The sequence below is a fragment of the Papilio xuthus genome, unplaced genomic scaffold (assembly GCF_000836235.2).
Source record: "Papilio xuthus unplaced genomic scaffold, Pxut_1.1 DF828177.1, whole genome shotgun sequence".
In the NCBI taxonomy this organism is placed as follows: domain Eukaryota; kingdom Metazoa; phylum Arthropoda; class Insecta; order Lepidoptera; family Papilionidae; genus Papilio; species Papilio xuthus.
In genome coordinates, this window is record NW_013530472.1 from 2,187,440 (window position 1) to 2,207,046 (window position 19,607).

At 32.1% G+C, this 19,607-nt stretch overlaps 2 protein-coding genes across 10 annotated transcripts in view; one reads left to right on the plus strand and one right to left on the minus strand.

The window, feature by feature from the left end:
• Positions 1–12,092, minus strand: part of Abl (tyrosine-protein kinase Abl) — a 39,813-nt gene extending 27,721 nt beyond the window's left edge. The window contains exon 1 of the mRNA XM_013306752.1: positions 11,690–12,092. Within this exon, the coding sequence (XP_013162206.1) occupies positions 11,690–11,816 (127 nt within the window). The 5' untranslated portion in view covers positions 11,817–12,092. The remainder of the gene's footprint in view (positions 1–11,689) is intronic.
• A 571-nt stretch (positions 12,093–12,663) lies between these two features.
• metro (membrane palmitoylated protein 7-like protein metro) lies at positions 12,664–19,506 on the plus strand. Of its 9 annotated transcripts, none has more exons than XM_013306827.1 (13): positions 12,664–12,884; positions 13,048–13,121; positions 13,227–13,406; positions 13,478–13,749; positions 14,005–14,136; positions 14,448–14,477; positions 15,098–15,265; positions 15,332–15,528; positions 15,593–15,708; positions 15,783–16,100; positions 16,281–16,451; positions 17,329–17,501; positions 17,910–19,506. In XM_013306827.1, the coding sequence occupies exons 3-13, from the start codon at positions 13,370–13,372 to the stop codon at positions 18,084–18,086; spliced, it is 1,791 nt and encodes a 596-aa protein (XP_013162281.1). In that variant the 5' UTR covers positions 12,664–12,884; positions 13,048–13,121; positions 13,227–13,369; the 3' UTR covers positions 18,087–19,506. The 9 variants fall into 9 exon arrangements, with proteins under 9 accessions (XP_013162281.1, XP_013162280.1, XP_013162285.1 ...); XM_013306826.1 differs by having other exon boundaries at positions 13,048–13,112; XM_013306831.1 differs by having other exon boundaries at positions 13,055–13,121.
• Positions 19,507–19,607: the final 101 nt, after the last annotated feature.

Below are 19,607 nucleotides of genomic sequence, written 5' to 3' on the forward strand. Positions count from 1 at the left end.
ATTGAACTATAATTTTATGCCGTGTTCAGTTTGTTTAAAACGAATGTACGAGTGTATGTAATCATAGAAAACCTAGAAATGTAATAAAAGAAATAACATATAAGAAACCTAACATTTTTACTCAGGTTAAAAATTGTAGACCAATTTTAAAAAGACAAACACATATATCACACCGACTGAAACCCGTCACGGGTAAATTGAAACGTCTGGGTACGGAATTAAACTGCCAATTTCAATTATTTCAACAAGTATTATAAAAAATTTAAAAATAAGTATTACAATTCTGCCACAATTAACACACACTGCATTTAATCATGGTACAGACAGCAAAACAAACATAGAATACAAGCAGTTAATTTTGTACAAAATTAATGAACGGAGAACTTCAGTACGTTAAAACTAATTACATTAAAATTAAATAAATTAGAAGTTATGTAATGTTACATCGGACTTGTTCCACGCTGCCAACTAACATGTAAAATCAACTTAGTTACAGGCTGAAGTAACAAACAACCAATTTCCATTAAAGCTTTAGTGCATTTTCTGTGTATTTTGCGAGTCAAAGGATGTAATTAATGAAATATAAAGTGCGCTTGTTTATCGAATAAACAAGCAATTTCGAAATTACAGAGTTTTGCTATGAGTATTATGCGTATTAGTACGTAGCATTCCAATACTAATAAAAACCCATTACTTTGACCGTCACAGTTCCTAAGTATTTATGTAGGCATTATGCCAACTACTATTGTATTGATTTTACTAATTACTTATACAAAATTAACATACATATTGTTATAATATGTAATAAATACAGGATTTTCTATTAAATATCAGCACCATTTTAGTGCACATTTATAAAAAAAATTGTAACAGTTTGATATCGAGCAAATTAAATAAGATCGGAGAGAAGACGAAGCGATAGAAATTAACATAAAATCTATAATTAAAACATCATACAGCTAATTAACTTTTACTTTCGTATTCCCCTTTTCAGCAATTACTGAAGAAAATGAAAGTAACTTTGTATAATATACGAAAACTTCACCTCAGCTTGATTATAAGGAACAAATAAGTCTACATCGACACAGTATTTTTGTTTATTGCACATGGTGTAAATTAAATACATAGGTTTTCATCTCAATACAACATAAGCTTAAACAAGCGTTTTATGTTCATGATTAACTTTTAATGCGTATAATTCTTAAAATATGACTGACGATATGTTATTTTAATCGTACGAAACATATAATAAGATCTCTTAGCAAAAAGGAGATGGAATTAAAAGAAGACTGAATTTTTTTATATTATAATGTAACAAACGAGTTATCGGCATTCTGAATTCGCCGAAAGAGCGAAGCGATCACTGCCATAAGCATCTGCAATTGCAGATACTTAGCATAGCTTAAATCGACGCAGACACAGAAAGAGGATATTCATTCATCGAGATAATAATAAATAAGAAAGAGAAATATTTTGCTTCACTTGGTTCGGTATAAAATCCAACCCATTTTGTCTGTGTGTCTACTGCTGAAATACGTGCCCAAACAAATGATGTCATCCCTCTCATATGAAAAACAGAATCTGCAACATACTTTTATACAGGCGCTTTCATAAAAATCACAAAATAGTATTGAATTTTATTTTTGCTTGCATTGCTTTTTTCTACCGTAGGTCTTGTATGTATATAATTTACTTTTTAAATATATGTATTACATGTATTTATTAGATAACCTGAATATATAAGATTAGATAAAAAAATGTCAGTAAATTCTCGAGTGAGTGAAGGCGTCGATATCAGAATACATGTAAATATCAAGTTACAAGATTAAAATAACCTTATTAGCTGCCTTCATGTATGCTAGTGTTTAGCAGGAGGAGGTTACGGATAAGAAAATATTGCATCCTTTACCTACTATGCGAACACTAATTAAACATCTGTAATTCCTCCTATCTTGAAATGTAGCATTCTCTTTCTGAACAACCTAAATATAACCATAATATGGATTACTGAATAATGCAGCACAAGGTTAAAATTGAAGGAACATTTAATATCATACTAGTATCCCTTGTTCTGTTAAAAGTGTAGTGTATTATAAATATTGTTAGGAATTCCTTTAGCGGAGATAGCACAGGACCTGTTGTATACCGGGATGTTGGGTGGTTAAGGGGGTAGGGAGGCGTCAACCGCTCGTTTTCTGAAAATGTCCCCTTTGATCTTTGTAGCACGTAACACAATAAAATACGTACGAAGCGCGTGTTGCACCTCACACCAGTCTCCCCACGTCCATGCATTGTAAGCGATAGCATTTAGCGAACTACGCTCTTCGTAGCTAACAACGTGAACAATGTTTATGGCAATGCTTTTGAACATTTTTTATTTTAAATAGAGATTCAAATTTTATGCGTTGGTACTTCATTTTTTTACCATGGAATTGAAAAGCTTGTGAGAAAGCATAACATTAAAAATTTCTGTGGACAAGACTAAACTGGAGAACATTTTGAGACGCTCTGCCAACAAGGACCTGTCGTCCTTAGCTGATGACCATGAAACTTAAGAAATTACTCCATTGTATCGACTTGTCTATCTGAAAATTAAGATTTTAAATTACTTTAACTCTAAGTTAAAATTGTTTCATTATATCAAATAAAGACGTCGATGTGTCGCAGATATTCTAGATTATACGAATGTAAATATACCAGACTATAAATTATGCATCTGTTCGAAACACTACTTTTTGCGGCCAGCATCCGTCTAGGTTAATATAAATTATTCATTAAACATATTATAGAATCTAGAGCTGTTTATACGACAAATTCTACCTGAACTATCAAAATAATCAAGTACAAAATAAACTTTCTTATAAAACACAATTTAGTACCTCTTTTAAAGCTTTAAACTTGTACGTTTACATTTATTTATTCTTATCTCGAAAAGTAATCGTACCACGGTGATATGTATTCGGATTACAAAGGTTTTTTAAAGGACGTCCAATACACACGTGATGCAATAATTTGCATGAAAAGAAGTTTTATTACTTATGGATACAGTTAAAAATCATAGCAACTGTAAGCAAATGAACGTACTATATATTGATTTATCTTTAATGAATAATGAACATTTTTCCTTCAAATAAAAAATTGAGGAAAAAATACAAAGAATAAAAAACACTAAAACATTTTATTTCGGTCCTAGTGTTCAACGTTGTCCTGTTAAACGTTCAGTTAACGAAGCAATTACAGGCTGAAAGCCATACCCTATATACAGACCTTTCAACGACGAAGTAAATAACGCACACCGTACAGTAATTGGCGGTCTGCATGCCACATACATAAAACTGCATACCACATACGTCCTATATACACAAATACGTATTTTGGACACAACTAAATAAAGAGCAGTGAGGCAGGCAGAGTGATCAATTAGATTCGGTGGATTCATCCCCTTTGTACTCATGCATTGACTGGATAATTGAATTAAATTCCATTTCATCTAAAATCTATGTAAATGTAAAATATACATATGTTCCTGCGATGAGCATTCACAGCGTAAAATAGGATTTAATATTCAAACTAACAGGTATTGATTGATTTTAAATATTAACAGTGGTAGAGCCCGCTTTAACATCTTCGCACGAATTGGCCCGGCTCGCCCGGTGAAATACCACGACCACACAGAAGACAGGCGTGAAGTGGAAGCCATTCCGCGTTTCGTCTGATGAGTGTGCGTCCCGGAGGCCTAATTTAGTCCCATTTCCCTTCCGTAGTGGACTTTCCGGATGAGAGGATGCATGGAAGGGGAAAATATTTCTTTCTGTGAGGAGTGAATTCCTCCGTCGATTTAAGGTAGGCAACGTATATGCAATTGCGTATGTCTATGGGCAACGATCACTTCGCTATTTCAGCGATTTCAGGTGGCCGCTCGCTCGTTTGCCACCTTATGATATAAATATATATATATTGGTTGATTGGGAATGAATAATGTAGTAGATTCTCTTTCATATTATTATATCATCTGGCTTATTGGAGCCAGATGATAATATAATTATTGAATTATTTGCTCAATAAGACCAAGTTGACCTAGAAGTATGTGGATATGCTCAGTAGAGCAAGACACAACTGAATTCTACATTATGCCTACTGTACAGACGAAATAATATGATAGATAACTATGTTTGAGTTTACTAATCGTAAGCCTAGGAATACCTCTGAGGCAATAAAATCAGATTTAATTGCAACACATTGGGATGTTTAAGCAACGGATTTGTAACAGATTTAATCAATACTTTAGTTTTGTGAAGGAAGGTTACGTGACCTACATTGTCATTGGGTATACTATAACAATAGGGCAAAAAAACTGTATTGTATAGTAGCGGTTGAAGATACGCTACCGGATACCGCGATATTTTTAAAACTTGCTTTTGTATTGACATCAATTGTGTTTCTTAAAAGTAGGGAAAGATTTTATAAAGAATAACTAGACCTAATTAGTACGTACAGATACATACAATTTAATTGAAAGTTCTTAGCCTATAAAACAAGAATATAGACACAGATTTTAAATTAATATAAAAATATTGCAAGATGCTTGGAATATATTTTAACGAATAACACATACAGTTCTTCTCGGCGGCAAAAAGTCTCGTGAAGACGGAAAATCTCATTAATGAAGTCGACTGCGCCACACCACGGCTATGACATTCAATTTATTTAATAATTATGAAAGTTAAATGCAAACTGGCTCATCGTCCACAAGCTTATTCATTAAATATCTATATATTTATTAAATGTCGACGCTATGACTTCTTGACCAATAAATGTCCCACTTCCAATCCTTCTTTATTTATATATTTATTGATAGTATTAACTAATTCTATGTACAAAATTAATTAATTTCAATCATTCCAATTCTAATAGTATTTTTTAAAGCTATTACATCTCGTATTTTTTACGTAAAATACGTAATGATGGGTAGCAAACCTTTAGAATCCATGTCAATCAGTTTTTAGCAGTCTCCGAACGGGGTCAGCCCTCGGCACCAGTGAGTACTTAAGTTCGCAACCCCAGCGCATTTAAACTATTGACCTAACCTGTAAACTCTTGATCATAGTGACTATTGTCCTGATTTTTTGTAATGACTTTTTTTTCTAAACACAGTTACCACAGATCTATAAAAAAAGTTGAGATGTCTAATATTAAAAACAAAACAAAATTGCTACAATTTTTCGATCATCACCATACATTACAGTAATTAGGCTATTTGATTGATTATGTATATATTTCGTTTAGTGTGCATGTAGCGTAGTTACAGCAATTGGAAAGAGAGGGGGGGGGGAAAGAAAGAGGAGTACAATATGTTGGTCGGTAATAAATAAAACAGAATAAATAAAAATAAACAAATTGTAAACTGGAATAGATAACTGAGATAGTATTCTTAAACCGGGACGAATGGCGACCAGTGACGCGTGGGAACATTGCCAGACCGGTCTATCAGGCCTTCACCGTTCGAGCCTTAGGCCATTGCAGATCACAGCGACACTGCGCTAAATCTGTTCCTTAATAATACAATAAACGTAAGTTTCCACTAAAACTTTTCATCACCCCTCTCTCTATTCACCATTGAACCATTCCTGATGAATTTTTAAATTTACAAGCAAATAGAATGAAATTAAATTTAAACGCTTAGATAAGTATTTATTCTGCGTAGACAAAGTAGCGTGCACCAATTATCATTCAATACTTCGTGTTTTACAAATATTAATTTTGTGATATACAAAAAAAAACTTGGTTATTAATGAAGGTAATTGAGCGAATACGTTAACATAATTAGCGTAACAATTACTCGCTCCGATGTAATAATTTAACGTTCCAATAGAGTACAGATTATAACATCGCAACGACATTGAGCGCTACGAATATCAGGCAAGTGTATAGTTCATGCACGCAATTGTTCTGGTCATGGGCATATCTGAAAAGTTAATAACTGGTAATGAGCAAAATCAACCTTCGATCTCTACTTAAATACTTTAACGCATCGCTGTAATACATACGCTTCGTACATTATACTGCAAAATTTTACAGAATATATACATGTACCTACCAACGAACTGTTTGTTTTATAATTAGATATATTTAGCATCACATGCAACACATGTTCAGTGTTTAATATACATTAGAGTTGAATATTTGCAATGGTAACAAAATCTAATCTAATAACAATGGCAGTCCATTACGTCCGTGTATATTTTAATATAAGAAACACGATACTAATACACCCCACGTATTGATTGTACGTACGATATCAAATAAGGTGCATATCGAGATCTAGTTCGTTTAGCTGTAAGGCCGAATTACCACCCGCGATGTGGTATAACAAACATTCAATATTACGCACTTTACAATACATATCGTCTTTTAATAGATGCCCTAATTGACCTATATACCTCCACAGAGTTTGATTCTTACTTTCGCGCACGTGTTCCTTATTGAATAAATTTAGGTCATTCACTAATTTTTTATACAGAATCAAAACGTAAATACATATAAGAAACGTAGATACGCCAGTTTAATATGGATAACATACAATGTGAAGCCTATAGTCTACTTTTATTGAAAATGCAATATCCCAGAACACCAAGTACACTCCAGTCTAGAAATAAAATGTCTCCTTCAATATATGCGTTATGAGAAAAATTTTAAAAATTCCAAGATGCAATTTCATATATTGAAATGCTTCTTGGAAGAGGTATTTTCCTCGAACGTTTTTATTTGATTTTGCGCTTCTCACATACTTTCCGTAGGCAGGGAGCGAGTGCTCTTGTCGCATGAAGTCTTGCTCTCCACATTGCGTGCATTAATAGCGTACGCCAGGCACAGGGGCCGCAGACCGCAACAAGCCCAACTATTGTCTCGTGGCGGTATTCAAAACTTCACTTGTACCGAATTCAATATCCAATTACCACTTTTATTTGTAAACTGGCTGCGGTCGCATCCCGCATCGTTGTTTTAGTCTGCAGTTTTTACCTATTATATGGGCTTGAATGGAGTATGAGGTTTTCGTAGTAATTGCATTTTGATAGGACATTGATTGGAAATATCTCGATGTGCCGAATTTAAAATGGAAAACAATTTGCCAGTTACCTAACTGAATATCTTTTTTACACGTGGAATTTTATATCTCCTGGTAAACTATTAAATATTTTATTCCGTCCCCCTGATCGTAAATTCAATAAAGAAATACAGACAGAGTTCTTTTCAGTAACACGGCGACAAAACTTTTTCTGCCGTCACAACATTATTGCGCTCCACTTAAACAATTACTTCCAAGTCTGTCGCCTTCTGTCTTTGCATACAATGTTCTCCGACTGTTTATATTACACACGTGCACCGATGTTTATAACTTACAGAACGACAATTGAGTTGGCACCTCTTTATCCCCCCAACTTCTCGAGCCCCTCAGCAATCGTACTACATTCATATATCAATAACATCTAATACATAAGTAAACGACGCTCCATAATTCACCTCTGAAGATTCGGCAACATAGTCAAGTGCATTCTAATTAATCAAAGTAATAAAAACTTGTTAGTAGTATCCTGGCACCATATAAAATGATTGTTTAAATCTTAATTAATTTGTTTGCGATTAAAAAGGTACATTTTTATTTAACTTTTTCTGGTTGGAGAATGAAGGCATCCGTTTGCTACTTCTCAATAAGTACACATTTTGTGGTTAAATTTAGAGGCACATTTTGTAATATCGTTTCCTTTTTCTTAAGCATAAGAAATAATATAACGAAAGGAAATAACACAGTATAGCGCTAATGATTTAAAAAGTGTCACAGATGTAGCCAATGCTTGGCGGAGTTTGTAATAAATTACATAATTCCACGTCACACATAATATGTATTACATATTCCATCATTAGACATTATAACGCGAAGCCGGTTCTAAAACTTTCGCTGTTAAACTTTCGCTAGGCTAATTTCCTGAATCAAATTTTTGAGAACGAAGTTTTACCCCATTTTTCTCAAAAATAAAAATTCTCAAATAAAATCAAATACGGGTCAAAGTGAAACTAGTTTTGTATTGAACCGTTTAGTGCTGCTTACGGATGGGGTACAAAGCCGTGTTACTCTACATGGAATGTGATTGTGTGTTAATTCGAGATGCGACTGGCCATGCGCTTCCGGTCGCTGCCTAAGGAAAATATAATATAATTTTGCTTATTGAATTCATGATGGTAGAATCAACATTAGGATCATTATTAAATCAAAAGTTCATGAACAACTTTGAAGTGCAATTCTGCTAACAGAACCTATAATATCCTACGACATACATTTTGTGGCCGTTTTAAAGAGCGATTTGGTAATTTTTGGTGGGCTTACTACATCATATGTTTGCAATTATTTTTTTGATAATGAAACAAACTAAGTTAAAAGTTAACGACTACCGTCACCTAAAAACATTCGCAAAAATCTTAAAACTTAGAAAAAACGCAACACGACCTTAAAGCTCTTTACACCTGTACATGTAATAATAGACCAAATCTGATCGAGAAGGAACCATTCCAAGTATTGTCTCTGTAATCTGAGCCGTTAGTAAATCCTATATCAACGATAAAAATTGTCATCAGTCGATGCATAATCTTACAATAAGAGCGCAAAGCAACATATTAGTGACAATTGCCAATATAAATCAAACACAATATTCTCATACAAAGAAATAATGTCCAAGTTTTTTTTTAATGTTGTTATTTTCTTTTATAATTTATACTATTAATGTTAGTACCTTACAAAAACATTATTTCTAATCCAATTACAAAGCACAATGATGGGAAAGTCACAAGCATAGCTTCATTGTCCAGTAACAAAATATTCGTATGTTATGCATAGACTTTACGATATATCATGTCATGTATTTATCCACATCAGTTGGTAGACTGCTACGAATTGATACGTAAAATTCCGATGAAATATAGGAGCTCTAAGCGATATTGTCGCTTAAATTTTGAGCATTAATGATGTTTTTAATGTATTTAAATATTTGGAATGATTTATGTACGAAGAGATTAAACATAGCGTCCTTTGGGATAATAAAAAAAACTTTATAGGCCGAATAGATACAACTACAACTTCTTTGGCGTTTGTATTCCCAGACAGTTATTATCACATTAACATTAAAAAAGCCGCTCCCTCGAAATAAATGTACGCTTCAGTAAATATCGCTTCATTAAAAAACTTCGCCTTAGCACATCAAAATTGTTAAAACGTTAAACTTTTGGTAAACGAGCAAATTATTTGTCAAATTTGTTAACTCAACATATTGATAAAAAATTATTTAAAAAAATATTACAAAACCGCAAAGGATTATTTGACAGAGGCAAAAATGTTAACGATAACTGGAATTTTTAGAATAACGTTTTAAGCAATTAAAAATATTTGTATTATACATAACACAACCGAAATAAAAATTTATTTTCGCTTTTCACTTACAATGATTCAACGTAATAACACTATTTATTAATTAAAAAACGAGAAAAACTCGATAGACTACACACTCATCACATTTAGGACAAAAATACGAATCGAATGTCACCTCACTCGTCAAAAACCCACAGATAAAATTTTACGTCGTACGCGCGAAAAATATAATCCTTCTGTATCAGTAGAGTAAAAACGTGGTATTTGAATATCAAATACTATTAAAAATCAAACCAGAGTTGCAAACTATTCTGAGAAAGAAACAATTTTTATTAATTAAAATGCGCAACCTTTCTCCGTCGTACAGTTTAATCGCCTTAAATTACGCTCAGCATTAGTGAGGCAGCAACTTTTCTGAATCATTAAGAAATTATGCTACAGAGTTGGCTCAAAGTCAGAAAAGTGGAGATAGTGATGTTTTTTCTTGATGTAAGAACACAATTTTTTCAAGAAGTTTAGAGATGTAAGATAGTATCATAAGCTTGTCGCGATGTTTTAATTTTCTTTCTCAAAGTTAAACAATCTGCTTTACTGAGAATTTTTTTTCCCAGATACCGTTAATTCGGAAAAACTAAATAAATTTGTACTTTATGTTTAGTTATTATTGGAACAATAATGTTTTGTTCCACATCATAGTATCTAATTTTGTAAGACTTTTGATGAAATGAGAAAATAAATTTATTCCAGTTTATCAAAATGCACCAAAAATTATGTTCTAAATATTCTGAGAAACTTGTTTATTGCTTCTTGTCTTACATTTGATCTATGTTGGGTATGTAGGTATATATATAATATTTATTAAAAAAAAACATATATATTAATATTTGACAAAGCTTGATACTAGCGAGAAGGATACATCGTTTTGTAGTATTGGTATTGCCATTATGCAATTATAAAGTTCATGAATGTGTTTTCAGAGACCTAATTCTTGTCTTCCATTAATTTTAAACAGGTAAAGGTGGGATTGGATGGAGAATTTCAGGATAGGATAATAAAAATTATTTTCTTTTGTTTGTTATCTTCTTTTATCTTCTACTAAAAGGCAGTTCTGCTTCTTATTAGCTTCTAGGCATCTCAATGGTTTGATAACAGCCTGAATGCTCACTAGTTTCACTTCTTCAGCTTTAGTTTTAAATAAGTTATTAATATTGTAAATTTCTATTATTATAATCAATAATTGCATTGAATGTTGATAAATTGTAAGATACAATATTAAAATTACATTTAAATATTTTTCTGTAGTTTTTAACATAACCAGTTAAGCAATGGTCACAAATCGTACAACAAATTTCCTGTTTTATCTACTATTAATCATTAATATAGCAGGATTGCCATATTCTAAAGTAAATGGTGAACAACAGTTAATTAGTACAAAAACATTGTACAAAAACTGCTTAATAATAGGGAGGATGTTTTTAATTGTGTGTTTTATTCTTTCCTTAATATTTATCTACATAATATATTGAATATGATATTACTACCAACAAAGGTCAATTGGTGAATTAATCAGAAATTTTATTGATTTCCTTTCTCAACAATTGAATTGCTAAAAATCAAGAAATGTATCATTTGTCATTTCAGTCTCATAGCAATTACCACGGGCCAGGTAGTATTGTTGGTCACGATATAAATCAATATCGATTATGTGTCAACTTGCCTAGTCTTTATAATCTTTTTTTTTTTATATTATAAGGTGGCATATGAGTAAGCAGCCACCTGAATTTACTGAAATAGCAAGTGACCATTGTCATTGCACATCCACAATTGCAGATGCATTGCCTTTTATGATGGAGGAGGGAATGTACATAAAATCTGTATTTTCCTTCCTTATGCATCCCAACCTCTGGCAAATTGCCTCTGCCTCTACCTGAAAGAGCACTAAAATCAGACCTCTGGCACAACATCCTCTTATGCATAATACCCTTTAACCCAATTTTCCCTAACCCATTTTTTATCAAAATAAAATCAAACAAGCATTTTTATTTTAAAAAAGGCCTTATGCTTATTTGCAATGTCTATTACATTTATATATCATTCAAAACATGCACTTTTTCACACACAGATCAATCTTATTTGCGCCTCATTAAGAGTTTCGTTTTTGTTAAAAGAAGATTTAAGAATATGAGAAAAAATGAAGAAAGTTTTAGAAAACTTAACACAAAAGAAGGAAAAACAAGTGAAAAACAGATTGTTATAATAAAGATGACTCACCGCTGTGTTCTGTAAATATATTAGAGCCCAGGATGCGGGGGTCTCTGGGTGGCCGCGGTCTGCTGCGGCCCGAGCGCATGGACGCGCCTATGGCCGTGCCACGCTCCTTCGCCTGCTGCGCTCCCATTGCTATTCCGCCACCCTAAGGAACCACGGCACCAGCTCCACGCCGCCCCACTCTCTGCCGGACTGCACGACTCCACCGCACTAATTTAATAAGTCCAGTAACAAATCAATGTATACAAACTCCCATAAAGTTGTTACAGTACTAAGTCACGATCAGCACAAATCATTATTTTACAAATAAAACTCTTAAATTAAAGGCAAAGTTCTTAAGTTTTTTCTGTTTTTCGTATATTTGTTGGCGAATTTTATCGCTCATTTAATACACACGACCACAACCTCCGCCATTATGAGAATTTTGCCGGTGTTGACCGTTGTGCCACTTGTGGCATTAATTCTCGACAGTGCTGCCATTAAAAAAATACTTAGTTATATTGGAATGCAGACAAAAAATCAAGGAATCTGTGATATTCTGCCCTTGTACACGTCTTTTCCGGACACCCGTATCTACAGTATAGTCTCATTAGAAATATAGAAAATCTCCTTTCACATCTACGTCAACACACCTAAGTTACAATGTTATCTCAAAAATTAAGTCCGATGTTACAATCAGTTATTATGAAATTGAAAGTTACTACAGCATTTATAAAAAACACTTTGGCAATTCGAAGACAACCAAAACAATGTTAATTTTATGGAAACGAATCATGAAATAAATTGTAAACGTTAGCCGCAGTATGGTGCAATATTTTCTTAGTCAAGCTGTAGATAATTTGGTTGATGTTTTCTATAATTTTATTAAATCTTTATAAAATTATATTTATCAAAATAACAAAAGATGTTTTTTTTTAAACAGAACAGTTGAGACACATATTTTAAAACAAGTAACAGAATTATCAATTTAACTTAATGAGTTATTGTCACGAAGTCACGTAAAATGAAACGGATTTTAGAATGTGGTATTGATTTTTCCCGGTGATTTTCGTTTTCACTTGTCCTATTAGTAACGCAATGAATTGAAGTTAATCTTCCGAGTTTTATAAATTGAACTCTATCCTGATTCTTTATCTTATGTTTGGTTTCCTACTTAGCTAGCTACATTCTTTATTCATTATACGTGATATGTTGAAAGGTAAGCATTGATAAAATGGTCATTATGTATTACGTTATATCGTTTTTAATTTATAAATTCAATGTTTGTAGCAAAACTATATTTTCGAATTTATTTATTAAATCCAAAAATCCTGTGTAACATAATTGTTTTTACATCTATCTTTAATCAGTGTTTACGAAAGTTTTCAGAAACGAAACTCAATATTACTTGAATACAATTAGACTCTCGACGAGGGCAAGAGAATGAGTAAGCTATGTAATTAACACTATATCATCCTTAGTAATAGTGCAACTTAGTCCAATGAAATTTATATGAAAATTTAATTTGTAACTACTAATATTATTTTTCAAATGTATCTAGACAAAACCAGCAAAAAATTGGAGACATGTTCCTTTTACAACATAGTAAAGTTTATAGGCGCCACACCTAAATACTTTCATTTAACTCAACTATGATTCTGTAATTGGTCATGTCTCTAATATCTGAAGAGCACTGAAGAAGGTATGAAAATGGATAGTTCCGCAGAAAATTGGGATCCAGGTATGCTATGCTAACATTTAAAGGAGTTAATTATTTTTTTCTTTTATGAATAAAACTTATGTTTTTTTTAGCTCTTATTAAATTGTTGACATCATTGAAAGAGGTGCAATCTGATGGAGAGGATGTTGCCTTCTTAAGTGAACTATTGCAGTCAAAGCAGCTCCATGCTTTAGTACAGGCTCATAATAAAATTGTTGCAAATGGTAAAGATGATAAATTCTATCCGCTGCTCTCAAATGCTATGCAGGTTACACTTGAAGTATTTCAAATGCTAGCTGATGTTATTTCTGTATCTAAAGAGTATGAGGAATTATTAAGCCTCTTGCAAAAACCACATTTTCAGGTTTGTAAAACATTAAATTGTACAGTTTATATAAACCAATATAATTTGCAAAGGGCAAAACTGATATATAGTTCACTGGTGTCAACACCAAGTATTTTCAGAACCATAAGTGTACATCTTCAGGGTGAGTGGTTACTAACTAGGTTTGCAGTCAATCATGTCAGCTGATGACAACACTAGATGTAATCTCGAACTAGTCCTTTAAGTAATTAAATGACTATAAAATACATTACTGATTATTTATGTTTTAATCAGGCTATACTCTGCACTCATGATGCTGTTGCACAAAAAGATTATTACCCACATCTTCCCGATGTGCCATCTGATGCAGATGATGAAGAGGAGACTGTCAAAATTGTTCAACTCGTTAAAAGTGATGAACCCCTGGTTCGTATAAATCTTTGATTTATCTTATGTCACATAAGCATCAGCCTTAAGTAATTGGAATAATGTTTCATTTAGAAATAGCAGCTACTTTAACATTTTTATCTGAAAAAATATATAATAAATTGTATTATAATGATTAATATATAAGAGTATCTAAAAATATTGATAAGTATTAATTGATATTTTCTATGTTGGTATCATTAATGAATCTTTTGTAAAATAGCTAGACATGATAGTTGAAAATTTCATGTAATTATTTAATTTAATATTGATAAAAAATAGGGGTTACTTAAACATTTTTTAATTAAAAGGGTGGAGCTCAGAGCGCAGAGCCAATTGTGGTAAGTTTTACATATGCATATTTACAACTGGCTATTACATAAATGCTTGTATTCTATATAATTTAAATCCATTTATTTTTAATTATTTACATTTTTTTATATCACATCATTGTTAAATATGCTCCCATCGTTCATTAAAACCCAGCCAAAATGATTTAAATTTATTAGCTGCTATCTCTAGATGGTACTGCAATATGTATTGTGTTTTTTTGTGGTTTTTAATTATGAGTATCCCTTTTAGTTTTTTGCAGCCAGTTATCACAAATCCTCACACAATACACATTGCTTATAATTATTAAAAAAAAATAGCAAACATTATTTTTTGTTAAATTGCAGTTGCATCATTATAGTTAGTGAAAATGTAAAACATATAGTTCAAATAGCTAGCTAAACTATAGTTCACTATAGTTCAAATAATGCTATTTGAATAAGGAATTTTATTAAATAAATATTAGAACATAGTTAAAATCATTTTACATTTCAATATGCCATGTTGTAAATTGTTCCTTTATCATAAGATTTTTAAGCATTTTTCTATTATGTTAATTTGGAAAATGTTATAATATCATATTAGTCAGTAGAATGAATAAAAAAATCATAAATATTTTATTAATTCATAGGGAGCAACAATAAAAACTGATGAAGAAACTGGAAAGATTGTTATTGCCCGAGTCATGCATGGTGGAGCAGCGGATCGGTCGGGTTTGATTCATGCGGGTGACGAAGTTATAGAGGTCAATGGTATCAGTGTTGAAAATAAAACACCATCTGATGTTCTGGCAATTTTGGTATGTAAATTCTGTATATAGTTAAAATTATATAGATAAAACTACCACAATCATTTTGTTTTGCAGCAAAGTTCAGAAGGAACAATAACTTTTAAATTGGTACCTTCATTTGGTAAAGGAGGTTCTAGAGAGAGCAAAGTACGTGTCAGAGCTCTGTTTAATTATAATTCATCAGATGATCCATACATACCATGCAAAGAAGCTGGGCTAGATTTCAAAAAGGGTGATATTTTACATATTGTATCGCAGGATGATGCTTACTGGTGAGTTTAATTGTGTCTCTGTAATGGGTTAGTTAACATTTTTATACATTTTCATGGTGTTAAGGTGGCAAGCTCGCCGAGAAGGTGATAGAGTGATGAGGGCTGGTTTGATACCCTCACGAGCATTGCAAGAAGGACGTATTATTCATGAGAGACAAACAGATCCTCAGACTATGGATGGTCAGTAAGCTAGTTTTGAGTTTTCTAATATTATATAATGGATTAGATAGAAATGTTTTAATTTTTATGTGCAGGTAACCCAGCATTGTGCAGCCCGACCACGGCTAGTTCAGATTGTGGTCCTAAAACGCCATGCTCACCTAATCCTACAGCTACTGCCTTATTGCCTTGTAAATCTACTCCAAAAGTTAAGAAAATAATCTATGATATTAAGGAAAATGACGATTTTGATCGAGAAATAATACCAACATATGAAGAGGTAGCCCGTTTGTATCCAAGACCGGGATTGGTAAGACCTATAGTGCTTGTTGGTGCTCCAGGGGTCGGCAGGAATGAGCTTCGTAGAAGACTCATAGCAACTGATCCTGAAAAATATGTCACACCTATACCATGTTAGTATTTTTAATCTTGAATTTTATTTTAATATTTGGTTTTTTTAACATAAACGTATTTTTTAATTTTTAGTTTTATAATTTAATGTAATTACAATTTTGTTTTAATCTAATAATCTTTTTCTTCCTTATTATTTAATAAATATAAAAGAATTTATAATTATGAAAATTGAAATTTAGTTACATCGCGACCTCAAAAAGCTAGCGAACAAAATGGAAAGGAGTATGTTTTTGTGAGTCGTGAAAAAATGGAACAGGACATATCGGAGGGTAAATTCATTGAACATGGAGAATATAAAGGGAACCTTTATGGTACTTCAGCGGAGAGTGTGGAAAGCATTGTAAATTCAGGTATATATGCTTCTGTTATATTTACCTTGCATAACACAATGTTGTTTTAATTGTATATACTAACTAGCTATCGCCTGCGATTCCATCCGTGCAGAATTAAGAAAAAGATTTAATTAGTTGCCTATGTGTTCTTTTAGACTGTTCAACATCTATGCTAAATTTCAGCGAGATCCATGCAGCTGTTCTAGAGTTACCTTCTAACAAACGTCCATCTATCTATCCATCCATCCATGCACACATTCGTATTTATAATATGTATTAGTAAGATGGGAACAATAAACAAGTTCAATGGACTTTTCATCAAACTTTATCACCCTTTCGTGATATTTAAATTAAAAATTGTGAGATTCATGTAAATCGCTCTGTTTGTGGTGTCTGACATATTTAGCAATGCGACTACATTATATTCTAATTGAACGTTTTTAATCTCTAGGTTGCTGCACTCGTTTGTGGATATACAAAACATTACATGAATTGTGCAACGAACAAAAATCATCTCATGCTCTGCTGTGTTATCACATTTTGCTTTAATACATTTTATATTTCAGGAATATTGTATCACAAAAAGAAGAATAGCTTTGAAAATGTCTAACTGTATTATGTTTATTATAATAAGAAATTATGATGCCGTAATCTTTGTAGCGTAGAATGACCAGATTAAAATAAAAAGTCAATAAAAAGGTTTCATAATCATCAATATTTGTTGGCAACTAACAAATCTCCAAAAAAAACCTAAGAACATTTATAATAAGGCTGATAAAACTACCTCATGCTACTTGTTTGTAATTTAATATTAAAATTTGTGTATTGTTGCTGTGCGTGTTGTCGCTGTTAGCTATTTGCAATTTATGTTTGTATAATAAAAGTATAATATCAGGTCGGGTATGCGTCATAAGTCCACATTGGCAAGCACTGAAGATGCTACGAACACCTCGGCTGCGACCATACATCGTGTTCATACGACCACCGTCTCGAGACCGGCTCGTTGAAACACGAACATCGGCAAATGCTCGTTCAACCTTCGATAAAGATAGCTCACGATCGTTTACAGTAAGTTCTCAAGAATATTGTTGATTTCAGTACTAAAATATAATATTTATATGATTTCATCATTATCAGCTCACTATACATCCCCACTGAGAGGCCCGTAACCTAAGTAAAGGTGATTAGGCCTTAGTCAACCAGGCTGTGTGCAGGACTTCACACATATCTATGAAATTTCTTCACAGATATGTACAGATTGCATCACGATGTTTTCCTTCACAGTAAGAAGATAAATGTATAATATATATATTAATCGTAAACAGAAAAACACATTGATACATGGTGGGATTTAAAACCAGGACCTGCAAATAACAGTCAAGTCTTAACCATTGAGGAACAGCCCCTGTGTTAAACTAATAAATGAAAGCTGTATTGTATTTGTTATACTTAAGAAAGTGGTATTATTTTTTGTAGGAGGAAGAATTCAATGACATCATACGTTCATCAAACCGTATAAATTTTCTATATGGTTACATGTTTGACGAAGAAATCGTAAACGAGGATCTAGCCAGCGCCCTGACGCAGCTTCTGAAGGCATCTTGGAAGGTACAATCGGAACCTCTGTGGGTCCCAGCCTCTTGGGTCCAGTAAACAACTTTATCATTATCTTAATGTCGTTTTCATATATTCATCTAGATATTTCGTTGTCTATTAAAACGTATTAATCCCAAATTCAGTATATATCGTATATGTAAAAAAAAATCTAGTCAAAGTTCTGTAACTTGTTTGTTACCAAATCGTAGACAACTACTGTTATTTTATTCCCAATTTATATAAGGGAAAAAACAATAGTAGTGTTAATGGTAATATTGTTAAGTAGATCTAAATTTTCTGTGTCATTTTAATACTATATATAGGAATGTTAGTACAAAATTGTTTTGTCTGACAATAAGACATGATTTGCATTATATATTAAATTTAAGCTGCAATTAACCAACTCACTATATACTAAATAAGATGACAGAGTAACAATAAAATTGAGTACTAAATTAGAGCAACTAGTAAATAATGTGGGTTGGTTTATTGTAAATTTTTATCGCGCCGGGGGCATTGTCGTGCCCCCTGAATTAAATATTTATATCGTCCCTAACCCACCCTGATGGGGCGCACAATGTGTTCAACATGACCGAAACTCCAACGTTGACTATAAGTATTTAAATAAGTTTATTGTGCCTCTTTAAATAATGTAAGAATATCGTCATAATTGACTTCCACTTTCCAGTCCACAATTATCGTATTTAGAGTTTGTGCAAAAAAAGAAATGAAAGGCGTGCGTGTGCTAATTTTCCATTTCTCACTCGTTCTTCCACTTTTCGACATAACTATTGAAATAATGGCAAAGAAAAGATAAATGACACATGAAGGATTAACCGTAGCTTTCTGAGACCAAAATCCTCATTTAAAATTATCTCTGTTTCTCAAAGATAATGACAGGGATGACGATATATTTTATACAAAGATTTTGGTCTTTAAAGTAGACCAACGGTAAGTAGTTGACCGGAATGAAATGTGTTGGCTGAATTGGTTTATGAGATAAATATTTATGTCGATTCCTTTTAATGTCACGTAACTTTTTTTGCACAAACTCTAAACGTCATGTTTTTATATAGATGTAAAAAAAATTCTCAAGTTTTCCTGCTTCCTTGGACATATTTTTATGACTTCCATTTTTTTTTGCCTGTTGTGTTTTATCATGAGAACTGAATATAGTATACCATAAATCATATGTTTGATATGTAGATTATAAATATATAATCAGTCAAGTAAATAATAAAAAAAAACAATAAAATTAAAACTATCAAAATAATATTTCTATAGAATCATAGATGCGTGTATAGTTCGAATTATCGCCAGCAAATTAGTAATACAACATAAGTTTGAATTCATTATCAAATTAATCAACATACAAATTAACAAGCTTATAGCTATAGCTAAATTGCTTGTTCTTAGAAAAAAAATATTCCACTATGTTAATTATAATTTTCCTATATTTTATTTTGATTTTGAAGAACATAATTTACATATAAATGTGTTTTTATAATTATATACGTAAAGTCTTTAGTCATTTTTTTGAAGTGATCAAAGTTAGTTTTTAATATAATATTGAAAATT

Excerpts from the sequence above, each read along its gene's own strand:
- metro (XM_013306825.1), top strand. The coding sequence starts at position 13,370 with ATGAAAATGGATAGTTCCGCAGAAAATTGGGATCCAG. Across the intron at positions 13,750-14,004 it reads TGCAAAAACCACATTTTCAG|GCTATACTCTGCACTCATGA; the intron begins GTTTGTAAAACA and ends TGTTTTAATCAG. Across the intron at positions 15,709-15,782 it reads AGATCCTCAGACTATGGATG|GTAACCCAGCATTGTGCAGC; the intron begins GTCAGTAAGCTA and ends TTTTATGTGCAG.